This window comes from Camelus dromedarius, chromosome 8 (genome assembly GCF_036321535.1).
Source record: "Camelus dromedarius isolate mCamDro1 chromosome 8, mCamDro1.pat, whole genome shotgun sequence".
NCBI classification, from domain to species: domain Eukaryota; kingdom Metazoa; phylum Chordata; class Mammalia; order Artiodactyla; family Camelidae; genus Camelus; species Camelus dromedarius.
In genome coordinates this window covers 34,316,899-34,338,162 of record NC_087443.1, presented here as the reverse complement: position 1 = coordinate 34,338,162, position 21,264 = coordinate 34,316,899, and the positions used below count along the sequence as shown (strand labels likewise).

At 41.9% G+C, this 21,264-nt stretch overlaps 1 protein-coding gene across 2 annotated transcripts in view; it reads left to right on the top strand.

Annotated features, from left to right (window-relative positions):
- The first annotated feature begins 5,698 nt into the window (after positions 1-5,698).
- Positions 5,699-21,264, top strand: part of HKDC1 (hexokinase domain containing 1) — a 43,144-nt gene continuing 27,578 nt past the window's right edge. Inside the window, exons 1-4 of one of the 2 annotated variants that reach the window (XM_031461162.2) lie at positions 5,699-9,428; positions 14,597-14,759; positions 18,842-18,990; positions 19,092-19,211. In XM_031461162.2, the coding sequence (XP_031317022.2) occupies positions 9,366-9,428; positions 14,597-14,759; positions 18,842-18,990; positions 19,092-19,211 (495 nt within the window). In that variant the 5' untranslated portion in view covers positions 5,699-9,365. The remainder of the gene's footprint in view (positions 9,429-14,596; positions 14,760-18,841; positions 18,991-19,091; positions 19,212-21,264) is intronic. The other variant, XM_010992791.3, reaches the window with a different exon arrangement.

Genomic DNA, 21,264 nt, shown 5'->3' with positions numbered 1-21,264 from the left:
AATTCTTTATTTTCCTAACCTTTGCCTTCATAGAAATAAAGACCGAACAGGTGGCACTGTTTCTCCCTTGCTTGTGGATAGTGAAATGCTTTAGAAGGGCACACTTCTTTTGATACTTTGCATTTGAGCAACTGTAGCTTCTAGAATTTGCTTTTCTTTGTGACTTACTCCATAGCAGACAGTCCATTCTTGCTCAGATGGTCTCAAGAAATACTCGTGAACTGAATTGAATAATGGATTTAGTCTCATATTTAAGTGGTGAGATGCATCACTTCGAGGGTTATTAATTCTCCCACTTTCTCCAGTTTTGAAGCCAGAATTAGTAAGTCAGAGAAGACATTGAGGCAAGTTAAATGTTAGTGAGGCCTCAGATAAGAGTCGGGTGGGGGTGTTGTCAGGGAAAGGCTGCTTGAACACTGAGCTAGAGTGTTTCTAAATACTAGGGATAAATAGTTTACCCTTTCACCTTTCCATTCTTTGTGGGGAGGAAGAGCTCTGTGGTTAAGCAGAAGAGACTAAAGAAAGATGAGATCAGGTGAAACAAAAAAAGGAAAAATGTAGTTGGAATGGCCCTGAACAATTCTCTGCAGTGTGCTTAAAATTGTCACTGTGGAAACAGCCTGGTCTTCTTTCTCTGCTGCAAGTTTGACATGTCACTTGTCTGTCTTTGTGGCCTTCTGGGCAGCTAAATTCTAGACATATATTTCACTAAGGTCATCTTCTCAACCTTTCCAAAACACAACTTTTTTTCCTTGCAGTTTTCAAACAGATTTTTAAGTACTTGCCTGAAAGCCCTCCTTGGACTATTGTGGATTCAGCTGTACATCAACACTAGGTATGGACTGAGGCTTAAATGCTGACCTCAGTTCCATCAGTACAGATCTGGGTAATTTAATAAAATGTGGTTAATACATAACTGGTTAGGAATAATAACCAATGAAATGTTTTGTTCATTCTTTTTGTGGACAAGTGTAAATCTACAAAAAGGAATTGGGTCTTTTGAAAAATGACTTATTGTGAATCACAAAAAACCAAAACTATCATCCCAAATCACCAAGGATTCTTGTATCTCAGAACTGGGAGTCTAATTACACAGTCACTGTGTGTGTGTCCAGTTCAAAACAGACCTACGAGGGTATGATGGCAAGTTGTGGTTTCCTAAGAGACAAGCAAATGGATAAATGAATTAGGCTATTTCTCTCTATTTCAATGCTATAAAAATACATAAACTGGAACAGAGATAGCAATGTTTATAAACATACTTCTGAAAGCCTGTCACTTAACCCAGTGGGGCAATTCCACACAGATGATAAACAATAGTCTTTATGGGCAAAAATGCCAGAGAAGGGGGGAAAATAAGCTTTCTAAGTAGGATTCAGCTTTGAGGACTGAGTTTAAGACGCTGAGTTTTGCTAATTTGGCAAATTTGGGTTGAGGAGATAATTTTGAATGTGGTCCTTTAAGTCTACACTCTTATACAGTCTCCCCAGAGATTCAATATCATGTGCTCCCAACTATTCTAGGCCCTGGAAAAGCTCCTGGTTCTTGTAGAGGCTTGGGAAAGACTTGTAACCTCAAAGACTACTTTGAACTGCTGTTTGACACACCTGTAAAGTATAGTGAGACTGATAATTTCCCTGCTGGAAAGTCTTTTTTTCTCAAATGCTTGTTATTAGGTTGAGATCATGTATCTATTTTAAATTCCTTAAATAATTTGTAATGTTCATAAATTGTCTTATTCTTTTCTCTTAACAGCTACATTTTCATTATCATTGTTGTTCTTTAAAAACTGATAGATGGATGTTGACCACATGCTGTCCATACAATTCTCTCTGCGTGTAAGTATTTTGAATATAAATTCAAAACAAAGCTTACTTAGAAATAACTTTCCTCTAAGCCACACTTCTGTACATTAACTTACCTCTAACTCTATATACATAAGCTGAATAAGCTTAAGCCATTTTTTAAAAATTAATTTTTGTCAAAGCGGTATACAGATTTAAAAACCAGACATAAGCACTTTCAATTCTCTTCTCTATTCTAAAATTTACCTCATTGACTGCATAATACACATCTCGAGTCATCATTTTAAAACACTAGGTACTAATTTCCTGTTATGTTAAGTGAGGAGTTACCTTTCAATCATTTCTTTTCTTCACTTCTCTCTTGATACAGCTATTATTATTTTTTGTTGTTAAAGCTGTATGTAAAAATTTTTTTGACTTATTTAAAATTTTCATGACTTTTATACTACTTTCTAGGCGATTTCTCCAACTTTGTTGTTAATCTATTGCAATTTAAATTTTCTCTATCACAGTTGTCATTTTTTAGAGCCCTATTATTATTTGATAGTTGCTTTTTCATTTTGAAAAGAAGAGTAACAAACAATGTAATGTCTACATCTGAGAAGAGATTTAGATACATATTTGAAAAGAAAGGGAGTAAAATGACTATAACTCAAAAAATAAAAAAAAAAAAAGAAAAGAAAAGAAAGAGAGTCAGAATTCAGAAGGATAAAGAGGAATATGTCATTGAGGCAGAAAGAAGGTAAGAATTTTGTTGCTTCCTGTGAAAATGTTGGCATTCTAATAGCTGACAGTCCCAAGTTCTTAGAAAATACATGCTTTCAGTGCTGGCCTTTACTTGGAGGCTTTTAGCCACTAGAAGTGTCTCTACCTTGAGATGATGGGGAAAATAAAACCTCCAATGACTCACTCTCCTAAATTCTGGACAGTGGTTTAATTTCATCATCACCTGGTCCATATACCATGACTTTTTACTCAATTATATGTAGAAATTCACTTAAATGATTTCCAGTTGAATTATCAGTTCTGCCTCCTGTTATTTAATCTTTAATACAAACACTCATGTATTTTCACATGTTCTTTTTTTTTTTTTTAATGGGAATAGAAAGAAGTTTATTAGGAGTATGCTGTCATAGACAACAGCAGGCCACACAGACCAGAGGTGCCTGTGTGAGCACCAAGGGCCAGTTATTGGGGCCTTCTATAAGGTCGGGTCACAAGGTGCCTGATCGGCTGGTGCACAAGTCTCTGGTTGTAGGTGAGGTAAGAGGTTTAGGGTCTGTGAAGGGTGATAGGGTTTATAACTCTGATAAAGTAGGCATCACCTGGCCTATTAGTTATTTGTTAGGGGAAATACGCCCAGTGGAGAATGTCAGACATCTGAGAGCCCAGGAATGGGGGTCGTTGGACTTTGAAGGACATCACTTGGCCCAGTATTCCCCCGGGGCAGACTGGCAGTGACAAATCTTTGAAACGAGGGTCTCATATTCCTTATCGACTTCCTGCTGAACTGTGGGTGTTGCACTGTCCCTGCCTATCATGCCAATCTGTCCCGGGTTATGGGGCCCCGGCAGCCTTTAAGGTGGGAGCAGAAGGAGACCCCCAGCAGCATCCAAGGGCTGCATCACCAGGATGTTGGCTTGGTTCATGGTGGCAATCTTGGTAGGAGGGGTGTATTTGTTCCTAAGTTCTTGGACCTCAAAGAGAGACAGTCATTTTTGTGAGAGAGGAATACAACACAGAAATGTATACCAAGATGAAGCTAAACCCAGTAAAAACAAGAAATTTGAGAATGTCTGAAAAGAAAGACCTTATCCCTTCAGGTATCTAGGAAAAGGCGTTAGAGAAACAGTCAGACACCTGTTTAGTGATGAATTTGCTGTAAGCTTTGACATACCTGGCTCATCAGGGATTTAAGTACAGCGCTCAGTATGTATAACTGAATGGGCGGGATGCTAAAAGCCATGTAGTTTTGTAAGACAGCTCTCCTTAATGGTCAAGTAGATGTCACCTTTAATGATTTTATTGCCTTTCTAGATGAGGAGATGCAAGAATTTGGGTTTATAAAATCTTTTCCTGAAAATATCTAACTATCTGAAGGCCTGTTTTGCCAATAAAGCTGCTGGGTTCAATGTCTCCAGAGAATAGACACCAATTCTGTAGGGGTGGGGATGGGTTGGTCACCCATTGCTCTAGGTAGAGGGGCACACCTGGGTCCTAATTGCTTTTCTTTTTTTTTTAGACAATCTCTCTTTTTTTTTAATTGAAGTATAGTTGACTTACAATGTTGTTGGTTCATACATAGTGATTCAGATATACATATATATGTGTTCTTTTCCATTGTAGGTCATTATAAGCCATTGAATATAGTTCCCTGTGCTATGCAGTAGGACCTTGCTGTTTATCTGTTTTGTTCATAGTTTGTATCTGCTAGTCCCAAACTACTAATTTATCCCTGCCCCTCTCATTCCCCTTTGCTAACCATAAGTTTATTTTTTATGTCTATGAGTCTGTTTATGTTTTGTAAATACATTTGTGCCCTTTTATTAGATTCCACATGTAAGTGATATATATCTGTCTTTCTCTGACTTATTAGTGTGACATCTCTAGGTCCATCCATGTGTCTGCAAATGGCATTATTTCATTCTTTTTATGGCTGAATAGTATTCCATTGTATTTATGTACCACAACTTTATCTAGTCATCTGTTGATGGACATTTAGGTTGCCTCCATGTCTTGGCTATTGTAAATAGTACTGCTGTGAACATTGGGGTGCATGTATCTTTTCAAATTAGAGTTTTCTCTGGATATATGCCTAGGAGTGGGATTGTTAGATCACATTAGCCAATCTCTCTCTTTTTTTTTTTTTTTTTTTTTTGGCTCTGTATCTTGCCTCTTACTTTCCTAAGGGTCTCTAATTCCTGAGCATTTCTAGAATTACGGGTGTCATTGCTCATTTCTCAGCAGAATCACTGCCTCCAGGCACTTAGGTATCAGTGTATCCTCCACTAAGCTATTACTTCTCTGTCAGCTTTCAGTCTTCCAAAATTATGTTAAGCTCTCTTGTCTTTGTGGGTTTATGCAACGCTTAGCCAGGGGTCAAGTTTGCTATTTTGTGCAACTGAGATTGTAATTACTCTGAAAAATGCTAAAAAGCCATGTGAACTGCCTTTCCTTATATGACTTGTTTCTCCTTGATATGTATTTTGCAAATACAGCTCTTAATTTAATGTACAGTTATGATAAAAAAATTAATGTATGCAATTGATTTCTTTCTTTTTTCCCTTAAAAGTATCAAATTTACTAAGGTATTATTTATCCACATAATATGCACCCTTTAAAAAATTAATTAATTACTTTTTATTGAAATATAGTTAATATACATGCTCATTTCTTCATGAGTGTTCCCTGACTGCTCTTGGGTCAGGAATAAAGCTATAAAAAACTATCAGTAGTATTCTTTTGAAACTTGCTGAAGTTAACATTTCTGCTTCACTTGTGGTTGTTCCCGTGGAGACACCATAGTAACTGTAACTGCTGGCAGGGTTTGGAAGTTTCTACGTTGACTTCCTTTTATGGCAGTTTGCTCTTTCACACACTCTCCTTCTTATTCTTTTGCGGCAAATGGAATACCAGCAAGTCAGACTGATTTATATTATGGACAACCTAAATTTGGACATATTTTTTTAAAAAGGGACAAAATTCAAGATCGGTTTCCTTTAGTAACAGGAGTAAACATTTATAAAATTCCTAACTGTTTCTATAATTCCAGGAGATGGAACTGGTACCTTCTAACGGTTTACAGTGATTTTTTTTTTTTTAAGTTGTTTCAAGTTTATTTATTTATTTATTATTAAAGTGTAGTTGATTTACAATATTATTTAAGTTTCAGGTATGCAACAGAGTGTTTCACAATTTCTAAAGGTTATATTCCATTTGTAATTATTATAAAATATTGGCTATATTCCCTGTGCTGTACAATATATCCTTCTGCCTTATTTATTTTATACATAGTAGTTTGCACCTCTTAATCCTCTACCCTTCTCTTGCCCCTCCCCCTTCCTTCTTCCCACTGGTAACCACTAGCTTGTCTTTTATATCTGTGAGTATATTTCTTTTCTGTTGTATTCACTAATTTATTTGATTTTCCAGATTCTACATATGTGATATCATGGTTTAAGGTTGTTTTACTGAAGGTACTGAAAGGACTGCATGCATTTTCTTATCGTAAGGGACCAAATGGGATGAGATGAAATAACGGTTTTAAGAAGGGGTCCCTAGTCAGAGGCCCACTGTAGGCCACATGACTTCTCTTATGTGATCTCATTTACTTTCTTTCTCCAAATGACCACTGAGGGAGCTGTGAACCCTGTACAGATATGAACTTGGAGCCTTTGTGTTTAGTTGGGGCAGAGCCAGGGCAGGAACCCAGGGCCCATGCACTTTCCTGTGGGCCAGTTTTCCTAGCTTAGGTCCTGTATATCCTGTGCTTTGCTTCCAGGTTAGTGAGAACCAGTGTAGCATTGTAGGTAAGCATGGATTCTGCAGCCACACTACCTGCATTCAAATATCATTGCATCATGTACCAGTTGAGCCCTGTGCCTCAGTTTCTCTTATCTGTAAAGCGAAGAAAATGATAGTCGCTATGGGAATTAGTATTGTAAAACACCTAGTAAATATTATACAAGTGTTTACTAAACAGTAGGTAAATTCTATTGGACTTCTTGTCCTCCTACTGTGCTTAGTACTTACAGGAAAGCAGATATTATCTTTAGGCTTTCCCATAAGGAAGAGCTCTATGGAAATAGAGATGTCTGTAGATGTGAGTTTCCCTTCTTACATGGAAGATTTGGGCCAGACAGGTGATACACTTTAAGTAAAATGTCACTTAGCAGTGCCAATCCTGAAATAGATGTTCTTAAGCAAAATCTAAGTGCTTGTAAGACTTATATATCTTTGAATAGCTACATAGAGCTTTAATAAGGGTGAAAAATTCCAGTGGTTGAACTGGAATAATCAGATGAAGAATGGTAAAATAACCAAATTATATTTTGTCTTTATAAAGTGAGGGGGCTGAGCTAGACGACGCCAAATACATGTGACCTCTATAATCATTAAGTGTCTCAACTCAGTTGGCTAACTCACGCCTGGAATGTAGATGCTGATGTACTTAGATTTAAGATGGAATGATAGAACAGATGCAAATCCTCTGGTGTCATTTGCCTAATTAAATTTCCAAAGGCTGCATGAAAACAACCGTAAGATTACAGAGATCTTTGGTTACAGCTTTGTATCCTTTTGTCCACAGGCCCTTGTAACCTCTTATCCCTATGTTGAGTAAATCAGTGACCTTGGTGCCATACTGCACCTCAGAGGTTACTATTTAAATAAAGGAGTTAAGGCAAGTACTGTTATCACTTGTGGGCAGGTCACCTGCGCAGGATGTTATCCTCATCCAGAGCAGACTCAGGCACAGCACGTCTTTTTCAGAATACCAACAATTCCACATGGGTTGGGGAATTGAATAATGTCAACAATTAAAGATTAACCTTTGCTTGCTTGTAGAAACGACAAAGTAAAGGAGCTAAAAGAGTTCATAGCCTGAGGGGTAAACAGACTGCAAAGGTTAGTGTTTCTCAATCTGGGAGACAGTTTTATATCAGTCTGAGAAAAGCATCTGGAATAATTTTAATCAAGCACTCTGGGCTTATGCTAGACTTCCAGTGGCTCATCCACATGGTGGATGGGTAAAGAACACTGATTGGAGAATCAGTGGTTTCTGAAGAGGCAGCTGTTGAAGGTTCCCTTGCCAGGCAATTGTCTGGTAATTGGCTTGATTAATGAGATTATGCAGTGGAAAAGCATACAAAGCTGAGGCTGCTAAGCTGAGGAGAAAAAGCTCATTTTCCCCCTTGTACTATAGAGCAATTACCTAGAGGAGTGGAGAAACATTGGGGTGCCCAGCTGACCTTCAATGACATCAGATTAGTTGCTAATTTTAGGAAGCATTTGATTAGTATTTGGGAGTTATATTCAGGAATTTCTTCATTTGCCACCCCCCAACCCCGGGAAGATCCTGTTGAAGTGATATGTTTGTGTTTAGTTTTCCAAGTACTATTGACCCTTAAACAACTCAGAGGTTAGGGGCGCCTGACCTTACACACAGTCAAAAATCCGCCTGTAACTTATAGTCTGTCCTCTGTATATGCATTTCCTCTGAATCTGTGATTCCACATCTGTGGGCTGTTTCAGTCAACCCTGGATCATGTAGTACTGAAGTATTTACTATTGAAAAAAATTCACATATAAATGGACCTATGCAGTTCAAACCCATGTTGTTCAAGGGTCAACTGTAGTTGGAATTCTTGACAATAAAACCCAGCAGAATGCTGCTGCTTGTAGTAGTTCTTAATTGAGTATCTATTGCATGGAAAAAGAAAAGAGGCAATATTATGTATTGGTTAAGAGCTGCACCCTGAAATGAAACTCCTGGGTGTGATTCCTTACTGTACGATTTACAAGCTTTGTGATTTTGAGTAAATTAACCTTTCTAGGCCTCAGTTTTCTCATTTATAAAATGAAAATAGCAAGTGCTTCATCCATGTCAGCTGCTGTTAACAGTGTTGTTGTTGTTGTTGATTTCGTTAGCTGACCAGTGACTCTGGGAAGAGTGCAAGGTCTGTTGTACCCATACATTGGCCCCTTTCTGGGCCCTTCTCACATCAGGTGGGAGGAGTGAGATGAGAGAGTGAGCCGAATATCCTAGTGGCCTGAGACACCTTCCCTCTGTAACTTCCATTTTCCTCTCCAGCAGCAGCTTTCCAATGAGTACAGGTGACTTCAGTTCATTCTTTGTCATGGATTTTTTTGTTTTGTTTTGTTTTATTACCTACAAAATCAAGGTTTTCTGGCTTACCATTGTGAACTGATAAAACTTACTGACTTTTTTCTGTTACCGTGGGCTGTTAGCAAAGAAATCTGACCTGTCACAAACAGGAACTTGCCCCAACATTCTTGCAATCTCCCTGACCAGGGCAATGCTTAGTCTTAAGATGGTGCTAGAGAGGAGCAGGGAGTCAGGAGTTATATCCCTGGCTTGAGAAGAAAAAGACTAAAGAGAAAAGCCTGAGACTGGGCATTTACAGAGCAGCTCAGCTTGGTTGAAACTTGGCTTTGTTTAACGCCCAACTTCTCAGGAGATTTTCCTCGGCTGAGTGGGCTTGGTGGGGCACTGGCTTGAGAGTGTTGCTTAGCAACAAGATTTTGTGGCACCCGATTCTCAAGGAGTCAAGCCACTCATCCCCTGCCTGCCCTCCACCCACCCTCAGCTACCATCCTGAGCCTCCTATTAGACAATCAAGTGTGTGCCGGAGGGAGGGACCAGAGAGAGGGGGCGAAGTTTAATCATTGAACTAAGCAGCCTGGAAGTATTTAATCTGTAGCACCTAGTTCCCCGGAGGCCTCTGTCTTGAGCTGGAAGTGGGCAGCGCTCTGGAGACGTGGGAGTAAACACTGCACAGAAGTCTCTGCTCATCTCAGAAGAAACCAAACTTGGGAAAAATGTTTGCGGTACACCTGATGGCATTTTACTTCACCAAACTGAAGGAAGATCAGATCAAGAAGGTAAGGACTCACCAAGCTGAGAGATCTAGGTTCAGTCTTCACTGATAGAGCTCACCAATCCTGTGCCTAGGTGCAAAAGGACTTAAGAGAGCTTATTAGGAAAGATGCAAGAAGCACAGGGGCAGTACAGGGCTCATAGAGGGGGAGGGGGAAGAGGAAGTAAATCTCCCCCAGGCTGGGCGTACTGTCCTGAGCTTTGAATTTCACCTGGACTTCCCGGCAGATATCAGACAGGAAGGGGACGAGGAAAAAGTCTTTAGAAAGCTTGATGACGATTGTGTTTGATGTGAGGGATATTTGAGGGGAAAGGCTACAAAGGAGAGGAGAGTCATTTTTAAAGAAAACGTGAGAACTTTTAAAGTAATTCACGATTTTTCACGTGCTTGAAAGAATATAAATATGGCCACCAAGAGGGATGTGAGCTTTCACATACAATAATCAAAATGTGTATTATTGGCACGTGCTGTTTGCGAATGGTGTGCCCTTAATGATGTGCATTATTTCACCACTTTGCCCAAGAAATCTGTCTATAAAACTCATTCTAAGATGGGCTGGTGATAAGTTGCCAAGACTCAACTGGGGGCCCTCAACATTGAGGAAGGCAGGAGCCCTGCCTGCCACTGTAGCCACACCAGCTACCAGTGGCAGGGCCCTGGGCACTGGCCTCCCTCAATTTATAGATAACAGTAGGTGGATTTAGCCAAGATTACACAAGTATTTAAGGTGGAGTGAGGATTAAACTCGTCTCTAACTCCTTCCCAGTATCCTTTCCATTGTGTCTTTTTTATTTTTATTTTTAATTTTAATTTTGTTTTTATTGTGTCTTGATGCCTCTTGGCTTTTCAGACTGAAAGAAAGAAAGCATGACCCCTGGGACCCCTACTTTGCTGGGTGAGATAAACTCCCACTACATTCATTAGAGAGAGTTCATTAGAGTTGGGTTACAGTAGCAAATCTTAAAATACTGTAAGTCAATCAGAGTTAAGCTGTCTTAATTTTCATTTGTTGATTAGATTCACAGACCCCTCTACTGACTTCCTAAGGAAAAGTTCTATACAGCATTGCTTAAGACCTCTTAGTAAAGAAGCAACCTGCATGGTGTCTCCCCAGTCCCGAAGGGGGAGTCTTTGCAAACTTTACACCTTTGGTTCTGCAGATTAGTTTCATATCCTTGCCCCTTTGTGGTGGTTAACCTTCAGATACACCCTAGAATCAAGCTGGACATGTTTGTCCACCAGCCCAGGTGCACGTCCAGGAGGCAGGATACACAGCCTCCTCTGATCTGTTTCAGGTCCTTGTGGGAGGAGGGTCAGCCTTTGTCAAGGCTTGGAGTTGACCCCTCTGTCTCCCCAGGGAAAGCAAGAAAGCTCCTGAGAGTGAGCTGAGCAGGAGTAGTCTGGAGCAGTACGCAGCCACCTTGAGTGAGTGACCTAGCCAGGGAGGCTGGTTTATGAGTTGCTGGGATGAGTCACACGTTCTGAGAACACCAACTCATTCACTTCTACTTATGGTGAAAGCACACCTGGTCAAAAGGCATGAGCTCTTCCTCTGTCCCGCTCAGGTAGCCAGTCCCCTCCTTAGTTTCTGTGCTTCCTGACTCCAGAGTTGTCAAGATCCTGGGCCCCACTTGCCTGTGAGGGTTACTATTTAGATTCTGGAACAGTTTTTTTAAAACCTCCCTATACCAACATCAAAACAAAAGCAAAACAAAACAAGAAGGAAGGAAAGAAGAAAAAGAGAAAGAAAAAGAAAAAGAAAGGAGAAACTACTCTTACAGCTTCTTTTCCAATTCCATATGTTGACATTATTTGACCTATTGATAACATTGGGCTGAGTCTGGTCACTGACCTGCAGGTTGTCCATTCATAAAAGAAGGACTGGTTAGATTTTCCCTTGTGTGCTTTTTACAGTTTAATAAGTCAACATTATGAAAAGTGGAAATGTTACCTTTAATCCCACCCACCTCTTTCACAAACACTGACATATTTACCATGTGGAAGCCCTTGTAGTCTTTTTTTAATCCTGGATGTTTTTATAGTTATATTGTATGTACAATTCAGAATCTTATATCCTTCACCTATTGTTGTATTGTAACCAGTGGTGTACATTTCTCCATAATTATTTTAATATCTTTCTAATATTCAGTCAACTTGAACAATTTACCTTTTCCCTCTTGTTGGGCATTTAGCCACTTTCATTTTTAACAATGAAGGTATTGCTGAGATAAACATTGGTATGTATTTAATGTACTTTGTCTTTGGGATTATTTCTCAAGGGTAGATTTCCAGAAGTGAAATCACTGGGTCAAAGAGTTGAGCCATTTTATGACTTGATTCATTATATGGGACCTTTGGACTAAGTAATCTCTTAAGTCCCTTCTGGCTCCCACATTCACACACAGTACTCATTCATGCCGTAATTCAGCAGCTCTAAGCTCACATTTTTGATTCTACTCTTCCTACATTAACTGTGATGCTTGTTGGCTCTTTTGTTTAAAAGATATCCCATGTTATGGTTTGTGAGTCACTCCAAAAGTAGGCATGGTTTTCTACAACTCAAGTACCCTCCCCTGCACCTGCAACTTGTGTGCCTTGTGAGGCCAATAGGCCTCAAATCACCTGTTTGGATTTAAAACGCAACCTTTTTGTCCCAACCTATGTGTCATTCTTCCCTTCTAGCTACTGTTCCAGGTGTTGTGGAAGATAGAAAGGCTAGACAAGAAACCTATACTAAGGTGACATTTTTGTCTGACATAACTTTAACTTATTGCAACAGCAGGAGTAGTAATCCAAAGTCCTGAATGACTCTGTTAAACTACAACTCACAGACGACCCCAGAAGGGCCTCAAAACCATTACTTCTGTTTACGAGGGATGGTGCTATGGATGCCTCGAGAAGTTCTTTATACTCTGGGGCTGAGCAAAAATGAGCAGTACGTTTACGGGCACTGTGTGGGGGGCCTTGGGGTGATAAAGGAGCAAGTTTAGTTCCCGTGTAGCGTATCTCACCCTTCCCCAAGCCCCAATTACTTGGGTCACGTCCCTTCTGTCGGTTTTCTCTGTGTATGTGGCTGTGCCAACCAATTAGTCATAAACAGACTAAGGGTGAACAGGAAGCCCTTAATGAAGCTTGACCTGGTTCCATCCTATCTTCTCAAATATGCTGAAAGCCCAATTGTCCTCTTTTGTTAATGGCTCTCTGATGGTTTTCCGGCCTCTCTCTGGCCCCCAAGTCCTGGGAGCCATGGACCACCTCAGTGGCTTAGTGGCCCTGGACTGAGCTGGGATGCCTGTCCTCTAGGCCTGATGGTTGGGTACCTGTCCTATGATAAAGGTCATGTGACCCCTGGGCTTTGCTATAATTTGTCTGTTGGGCTTGTGGGTCGCACATGAAGCTATGAAGCAAACCCAGGTCACGTAACAAGGAATGTGGAGACTGCATTATAGTCCCAGTGCTACCACTTCCTATGGCTCTCCTAATGCTACTTAACAGCTCTGAGCATTGGAGTCTTCATCTCTCAATTAGGGGCAATAATTTTGGCCTTACCTGGTTGCCTCAAAAGGATGTTTCAGAGATTAGATGAGGTGACATACATGAAAGCACATTGCAGACTACAATAAATGTTCTTAGCCTTAGATAAGAGTGTGGGAGAGCAATTACTTGCAGGAATGTGCCAAGATCAAGCCGCCTTGTGACCTGGATGGGTGGAGACGCTGTTCAGTATATAAAACGGGGTGGCAAATACAGGGTGCCTGTGCCACTGTCCCTCCTCCTGATAATCCATCCCAGTGAGCCCTGGGAATCCAGGCTGCCAGCTCCAAATGATTAGCATTAGCATGGGGAGGAAGGTAATATGATGTGACATATTACCTTCACGTGGACTGCTCACAGCCATAGTGATTTTTATCACTTTCCTCCATTGGAGCAGTGGTCCTTTGCCACAATTTCCTGGTTATTTGAGTGACAGGCATTAATTTCCCATAGCAATTTGGGCTAGCTTTAAAAATTAAACTTTATCTTAATTAAAACAACCTCAATTAAAAACAGAATGGAAATTTAAGCACTGGACTGTAGAGATAGCACTTGGAAACTGAATTTAGTTCTGAGCTTTCTAGCAGCCACTAAACAAAGGGAGACATGTCTGAATATATACTGTTATTACTGGATAAAAGAAAGCTTCCGTGTTTAGGAATTTAAGGTTTAAGCTATAGCTATTCTTTTCTAGTGTAGGGGCAATGAGACAACTGTGAGGGCGTTGAACTAGGAATTAGAAACTGAATTCTTCCTAGTTTTGCCCCTCCATTGTCCCGTCAGAAAAAAATGGGGTAATCATTTTTCCCTCAGAGCTTGTGCTTCAGAATAAGTCTCCACCTCCGCAGCCTTCCATTCCATTCTGTTCTTCTAACTCCCCATCTTGTCCTCAGCTCGATGAGGGGTTAGTCAAGGAACCTTTGGGAATCCACATCAAGTAGCTGTCCCTCAGGTGACTGGATAAGGAAGGTGTGGTATATATATATATATACACACATACATACATACATACATACATACATACATACATACATACACACACACACACACAATGGAATACTTCTCAGCCATAAAAGAGAATAAAATAATGCCATTTGCAGCAATATGGATGGGCCTGGAGATCGTCATACTAAGTGAAATAAGCCAGAAAGAGAAAGAAAACTAGCATATGATACCACTTAATATGTGGAATCTTTAAAAAAAAAAAAAAAAGGCAAATGAACTTACAAAACAGATACAGACTCACAGACATAGAGGACAAACATTGTTCCCAGGGGGGAATGGAGTAGGGAGGGATAAATTGGGAGGTCAGGATTTATAGATACTATTATATATAAAATAGATAAACAGCAAGGTCCTACTGTGTAGCACAGGGAACTGTATTCAGTACCTTGTAATGGCATATAATGAAAAAGTATGAAAATGAATATGTATGTATAAATGAATCACTGTGCTGTATACCAGAAATGAACACAGCATTGTTAATTGAATATACTTCAATAAAAATTTTTTTAATTAAAATAAGAAGCTGTCTAGAATCAGGAACACAACTTCATGCCTGGGGTGGGAATTCATAGCCTCGAATGGAGGGCAAGTGTCCCCAGCAGCCAATCTTGATCACTTTGGTATCCGTTCCAGGTGGACAGGTTCCTGTATCACATGCGGCTCTCTGATGAGACCCTTTTGGACATCATGGCTCGGTTCCAGGCTGAAATGCAGAAGGGCCTGGGGAAGGACACCAACCCCACAGCCTCAGTAAAGATGTTGCCCACCTTTGTCAGGGCCATCCCAGATGGCTCAGGTGAGTGGGGCTATGGGCTGCCAGGGACCATGATCCTCCTGGTTCCCTCTAGGCTGATGGGTGCCTGAAGTTTGCTCCTTTACCCTGGCTTATCTCTGCAGCCCTCTCTCCACATTCCCCGCCCTTACCTCCGCATTTCTCTATGCTCCAGTGGCTCAATATCAAAAGTTTTGAACCAAAGTTCAAATGCACCTTTCTTTTTCCCTGCCTGCCTTGGCCCTACCCATTGTGTTCCTCCTCCTGCTGGAGAATCCCAACAGTCTTACCCTTGGGAACACCACTTAGCTTTTCCACCACGGTGTAGAGATTATTGCCTTGATCTGGGAAGCATCCCCATGCTGGGCTAGGAGCTTGTCAGAGTGCCTATCCCCATGCTGTGTATGAGAGCCTCCCCACTAGACCAGCACTTCACGAGGGCAGGATCTATTTCTTCTTCACCACAGTGTTCTGAGCGCTGCACGGTGCTTGATGCACACTAGGCCCTGAAATATTTGTTGAATGGATGGTAAGTGGCATTTTACGCCTAGGTATCTAGGCTTTAGATTCTAGGCTTTAGATAGTAAGTGATAGAAGATAGTATGTTGTGGTAGAAAAAATATTAAATGATAATTTAAGAAACCTGGGTTCTAGGCCCAGCTCTGTCATTCCTCAGTGATCTTTGGAATGTTTAGCCTTACTTTTTCTGCCTATAAAATGAAAGAGTTGGCTTACGCATTAGTTTTCTATTGCTGTTGTAGTAAGTTACCACAGGCTTAGCAGCTTTAAACAACACGGATTTATACTCTTACAGCTCTGAAGTTCAGAATTTGATATGGGTCTCCCTGGGCTGTACTCAGGGTGTCAGCAGAGCTGCATTCCTTCTGGAGGTTCTAGGGGAGAATCCATTTTTTTGCCTTTTCCAGCTTCTAGAAGCCGCTTGCATTTTTTGGCTCATGCTCCCTTCTATCTCCAAGCCCCAGTGTAGCATCTTCAAATCTCTGGCTCTGATCTTTCTGCCTCCCTCTTCCATATTTAAAACCCCTGTGATTACATTAGGCCCACTCAAATAATCCAGAATAATTTCCCAATCTCATGGTCAACTGATGAGCAATTTTGATTCTATCTGCAACCTTAATTCCCCCTTGTCATGTGACCTAACATACTCGTAGGATCCAGGGATTAGGATATAGACATCCTGGGAGAACCATTATTTTCCTTACCACAGCCTAGAGAACTCTAGAGGGAATCTCTGAGTTTTCATCAAACTCTTCCATTCTCAACCTCTGGGTAAGGCCATAGGAGGGAAAGGAACTGGTATCTACCAGGCATCTTCTGTGGTCATGGGGTGCTAGGGACGCACTGCCTCACACAATTCCCGTAAGAACCCCGTGGTGTAACTGCTATCCCCAGGTCAGCTGAGAGCACTAAGGACCAAGGGAATTCCCCAATGTCAGGGTCCCAGTGTTCCAGCCAAGCTCCAGCAGGGGCTTTGGGGCTCTTGAACGAGCAGGAACTAAAGTTTGGGGAGCTCTCAGAGACCTTTGATTGGATTTGCTGGGCTCTGGGCCCCCCTCGGTTAATGCCTGGTCCAAAGTATCTTTGCTCTGCCATTTGAGAGGCCCCCGGGAACTGTGGTGGAGCAGCCTGTTGCCTTGCTTGTGGGTGGGCATGTGGCATGGGCAGTGTACCACCGTGGAGGAACATAAGCTGTGGAAAGAGACAGTCCTGCTTTGAAATCTCTGTTCAATTCTGACACTGCTCTTTAGAATGTTGAGGGGACTGTGGTCTTTGATGGGTCATCTGGGGCCATTCTGAGGAAGCACCTGAGTCATGAGGTGTATGTATGGAGAGGAGGGAGCACTAGGTCAGAGTCCTCCTGGCTTCCTGTGTTGTGGCTCCTCTTGTAGAGGTGTGTCCCAGAAGCAAAGGAAAGTGGCCTTTCACGGTCTAGAGGCTGCTGGCTGGATGTGCCTTCCCGGCCCTAGCTGCTTCAGGAAGGTTTAGAAGTGAAACTGACCAAGTTGTAGAAATTCCCTCCTCCTCAGACCAGGAGACACCACCTCCTTTCTTCACTGTCTCCTCAGAGCCTCTCATCACGCAATAAATCTCACCAGTGATCAAGCTATGGTGAGGTCCCTGGGCCCAGAGTCCCTGTGGAGCCAAGTGACCTTGTCAAGTCCCAGAACCACTGTATGCCTGTCCTCATTAGTAAAAGGGCTGTGGCCAGTTTGTCCCACCAACTTGTGGGGTCATTAGGATCAGATGAGGTCACAAGGAAGGAATGCTTTAAACTCTCCAAAATGTCTCAAGTCCTGCATAGCTCCTGCAACCTGGTGGTATAATTTCTGATTACTAACAAACAAAACCAAACAAATAAAACTCTCCTAATCTCTTGGGGCCTCCATTTCAGAAATGTATGCAATTTCCAGAGAAATCCTTCTGAGTGTACCTACTCCAACTCTGTAGTTTCCCATCTTTTCATCTGAACCTACCTGAGAAGGGATAACTTGATTGAGCTTAGTTACCTCCCAGCCTTTCAGTCAGGGAGCTGCAACTGACTGCTCTTACTTGCGCCTTAAAAGTGCCTTCTCTTCCATCAGTCATAAGGGAAGGGGGACAGAAGTGCCCATCTTGTTATCTGAATGTTACTGATTCTGTAGGCCCCACCACAGCTGCCTTTCTTCTTGGCCTCTGTCTCCAGGCAGCTTCCTAGGCCTTCTGGAAGGTGAGCCTTGGGGGTGAACCCAGGAGCCCCAGTGTTGTCAGCTGATGGGCTGAGGGGTCTGCACTAGGACAGAAGTCCCATACTTCCCTGAGCATAGGACTTACCTGGGGCGATACCTAAACGTGGTTTCCCAGGCCTCTTACCCCTGGAGAGTCTGAATCTTCAGGAAGCTACACGTTCAGTCATTGTGTGACTTTGGGAGATGCTGCACTTGGAAATGGGGACGGAGCAGAGTTACAAGCCCTGGCAGCAGTTTAGGACAAGGAAACCCCTGGCGTCTGTGGCAGCCTCCAGCCGCTGAAAGGTCACTGGAGGGTTGTCCCCAGCAGACAGATTGTCAAGGAAGCCTCACCCTCATGAAAGATTATTTCTTTTTAAAAAAATTGTTTCTTTTTTATTTTTTAAGTTGAGATGCAATTGTTATACAGCACATTAATTTCAGATGTACAACGTACTGATTCGATATTTGTATATATTGTGAAATGATCACAGTAAGTCTAGTTAACATTCATCACCACACATAGTCACAAAAAACTTTTTTTGTGGTGAGAATTTTTAAGATCTACTCTCTTAGTAACTTTCAGATATGCAATTCAATATTATTAACTATAGTCACCATGATGGGAGGTCATAACAATCTTAATAATGTCTGTAAAGATTCTGATGGCCCCACTGCTGCTGTTGTCTTCTGGGCAGGTTCTCCCTTCGCTGAGGTCCAATGAGTCCTTTTCCTGGGATCACAGTCACAAAAAGGATCACATTGTGTGGTTTCTGTGAACTAGGGTCTTGAGTCACTGGTGGAGTGAGGTGACCACAGTGCGATGATGGTGCTGGTGGCCAGAGGAAAGAATCAGTCCATGCAGACATTACAATACAGTAGGTCTTCTGGGTCACCTTCAATCTGGCTTGCAGCATAAGAACCTCCTCTTTTAATAAAATCCTTCAGTCCATCCTGGTTATTGCCAGAGGTGTTTTCCCAAAACCTCAATCAAATCTTGGTTAAAATCTTTCTTAAAACTTTCTGTGACTCCCCACTACCTTCTGGATAAATCCTAAGCTCCTTGGGGTGGGATGGCTTTTCCAAATCCTTCCTAATTTTTTTAACCCAAGACTGCCTGCCAGCCTCATTTCTGTCACACCTCTTTCCTGCTCAAAACACAGACCTTTCCACCCCCATACAGTCTCATTCCTTTGTTCACAATTTCCTCTCCCTGGACCCCTGTTCTCCTCGGTCTGGCTACCTGATGCCCTGTCACACTCAGCTCTGTCACCTGCTCTGATTTAGATGCCACTCCCTGTGCTTCCCACGACCAACCAGAGCTTGCCATACAGCAGACCCTCAATTAATGATAACTTTTCTTGGTTTGTTTTTTAATAGAAAATGGAGAGTTTCTTTCCCTGGATCTTGGAGGATCCAAGTTTCGAGTCTTGAAGGTGCAAGTCTCTGAAGAGGGGAAACGAAACGTCCAGATGGAGAGTCAGTTCTACCCAACACCCAATGAAATCATCCGAGGGAATGGCACACAGGTACCGGGCAGGAGCTCTACGAAGGTGGGGGAAGGCCTTGGCATCAAGTTTATGGGCGACTGTGCCTTAGCTCGGGGTCCTGTGCTTTCTTTTCTCTACAGCTGTTTGAATATGTAGCTGACTGTCTGGCAGATTTCATGAAGACCAAAGGGTTGAAGCAGAAGAAATTTCCTCTCGGCCTAACCTTTTCATTTCCCTGCAGACAGACTAAATTGGAAGAGGTAAGGCTGCTACTGGGGAGGGAAGAAGCTGTGTAGGATTTGGGTTTGGAGCTGGAGAATGTGGCATGAGCAGGAGTCAGGCTGGGAACAGGAGGGATCAGCAGGAGTTTTCTTGCTTGCTTTTTCTTTTTCTTGCCACCCCCCCCCCCCCAACAGTGATGTGGAAATGTGAGGCAGAGAATATGTTAACGTAGCTACCTTGATTTTACACTTAACATGGGCACAGCACAGGAAACAAAATGGTTTCCACCACCAAACTCAGTGGTTCTCAGGCCTTGGTTGCATCAGAATCCCAGAAGTCTTGTTAAACACAGATTGCTGGGCCCCACACAGGAGTTTCTTAATCAGTGAGGCCTTAGATTTGCATTTGGAATAGGTTACAGAGTGATGCATTTGCTGCTGGTCTGGGAACCATACTTGGAACCACTGTTGTAACTAGAGTGGGAAGGCTTGGAGATTCTGCCTCTACAGTAAGCTCTTGGAAGCAGGATTGAGGTGGGGTCACTGGAGTGACAATGCTATTGAGCAAACCTCACACCTGGGATGTACCGTCTCAGCTATGCCACTAGCCAGCTAGAGTCTTGGGTAATCTATCTCTGTACGCCTCAGATTTTCAGTTTGTAAACAGGGAGAAATCAAACCTGATCTTGCTTGAATCTGTGAAAACCAGTAAGGGGACATAAAAAAGGACAATGTGCTTTCTGAAGCCAGGGGATTATTGTCTATATTCAGGTCTCCCCAGGCCACTCTTGCCCCCAGTGGTGGTCCATGAGCTCTTGCTGCACGGACTGGTCAGGACATTCAGATGACAGTCAATTCATGGACCACCTGATATCAGGGACCACCTTGGGATGTGGTTGATATTGTTGGCTTGAGCCATTTGGCATAGTGGAAAGGGAGTAGATTTTTGTGATCCACAGACCTGGCTTTGAATCATGGCTCAGGACAAGTTGTGCCCACTGGGCAAGTTACTTTGGGTCCCTTGTTTTCACATGTGTAAAACAGGGATAATTTCTACTTGCTGGGCTGAGGTGAAGCTTGAACAAAGCATCTGTACCATGCCAAGCACTGTGCCTGGTGCATCAGTGGTAGCTACAGGGTTTGAATGATTGTCCCTATATGATTTGTCTATTCATGCTTTTGTACCTTGTCCCCCAATTCAACAGATGTTTCTGGAGGGCAGGCACTATTTTGTATTGTTCTCCTCTTCCACCCCCAGGGTCTCTAGCACAATGTCTTTTATTTAATATCTGTTGATAACTATCTACATTTGAAGGTGCAATCAATCATTTACTGGATTCTGCTGAATGAGAATTTGCCATCATCTATCTATATGGGAGATGGCTGAGGTTTACTTTTTAATTATTTTATAAAGAAAGAAGTGGGAAAAAATATAGTATAAAGAAGGTTTCAGGGAATGTTAGAAGAGGCCAGGGGAGCTTTGCTTGTCTTCGCTGGTGTGGAGATCAGAGTTCCTCTGAGTCAGTTGTAGGGAGGAGTCAAGAATCTGACCTTGATTTACCAAATAGTTAAACGTCTCTTGTTTGAGCTTAGGAACAGAGATGTCAGGAAGAAGGAAGAAGATGATGATGATAGACTGTACCAGATTTTGACACTGTATCTTGCACTATGTTGAACTCTTTATGTGCATTGCCTCATTCAAATCCCCGAACAATCATATTAGGCAGATTTAATTATTTCCATTTTATATTTGAGAAAAATTGCAGTTCATAGAGGTAAAGAGATTTGCCCAAGTCCACATGGCCAAGAATGGCTCAGCCCAAGCTCATCAACTCCCTGACCACACTGACTTTCTAAAAAGGCACAGCTTTAAAACATTGTTTAAAATGCCAGCAGATGCCTGAAAGCATTTTGATCCATTTTGTGTTGTATCCCAGTAATGGTTTTCAGATGACATTTAAACTAGGGAAGTGAGCTTGATTATATCAAGGAAAAGAGAAATGCTTTTTCTCGTCAAGATCTAGTTGAATTACTTGCATTTTATAAAATTTCCTCCCAAACTGCCTTTCAGTGAAGTCTAAAGTAGAGAAGT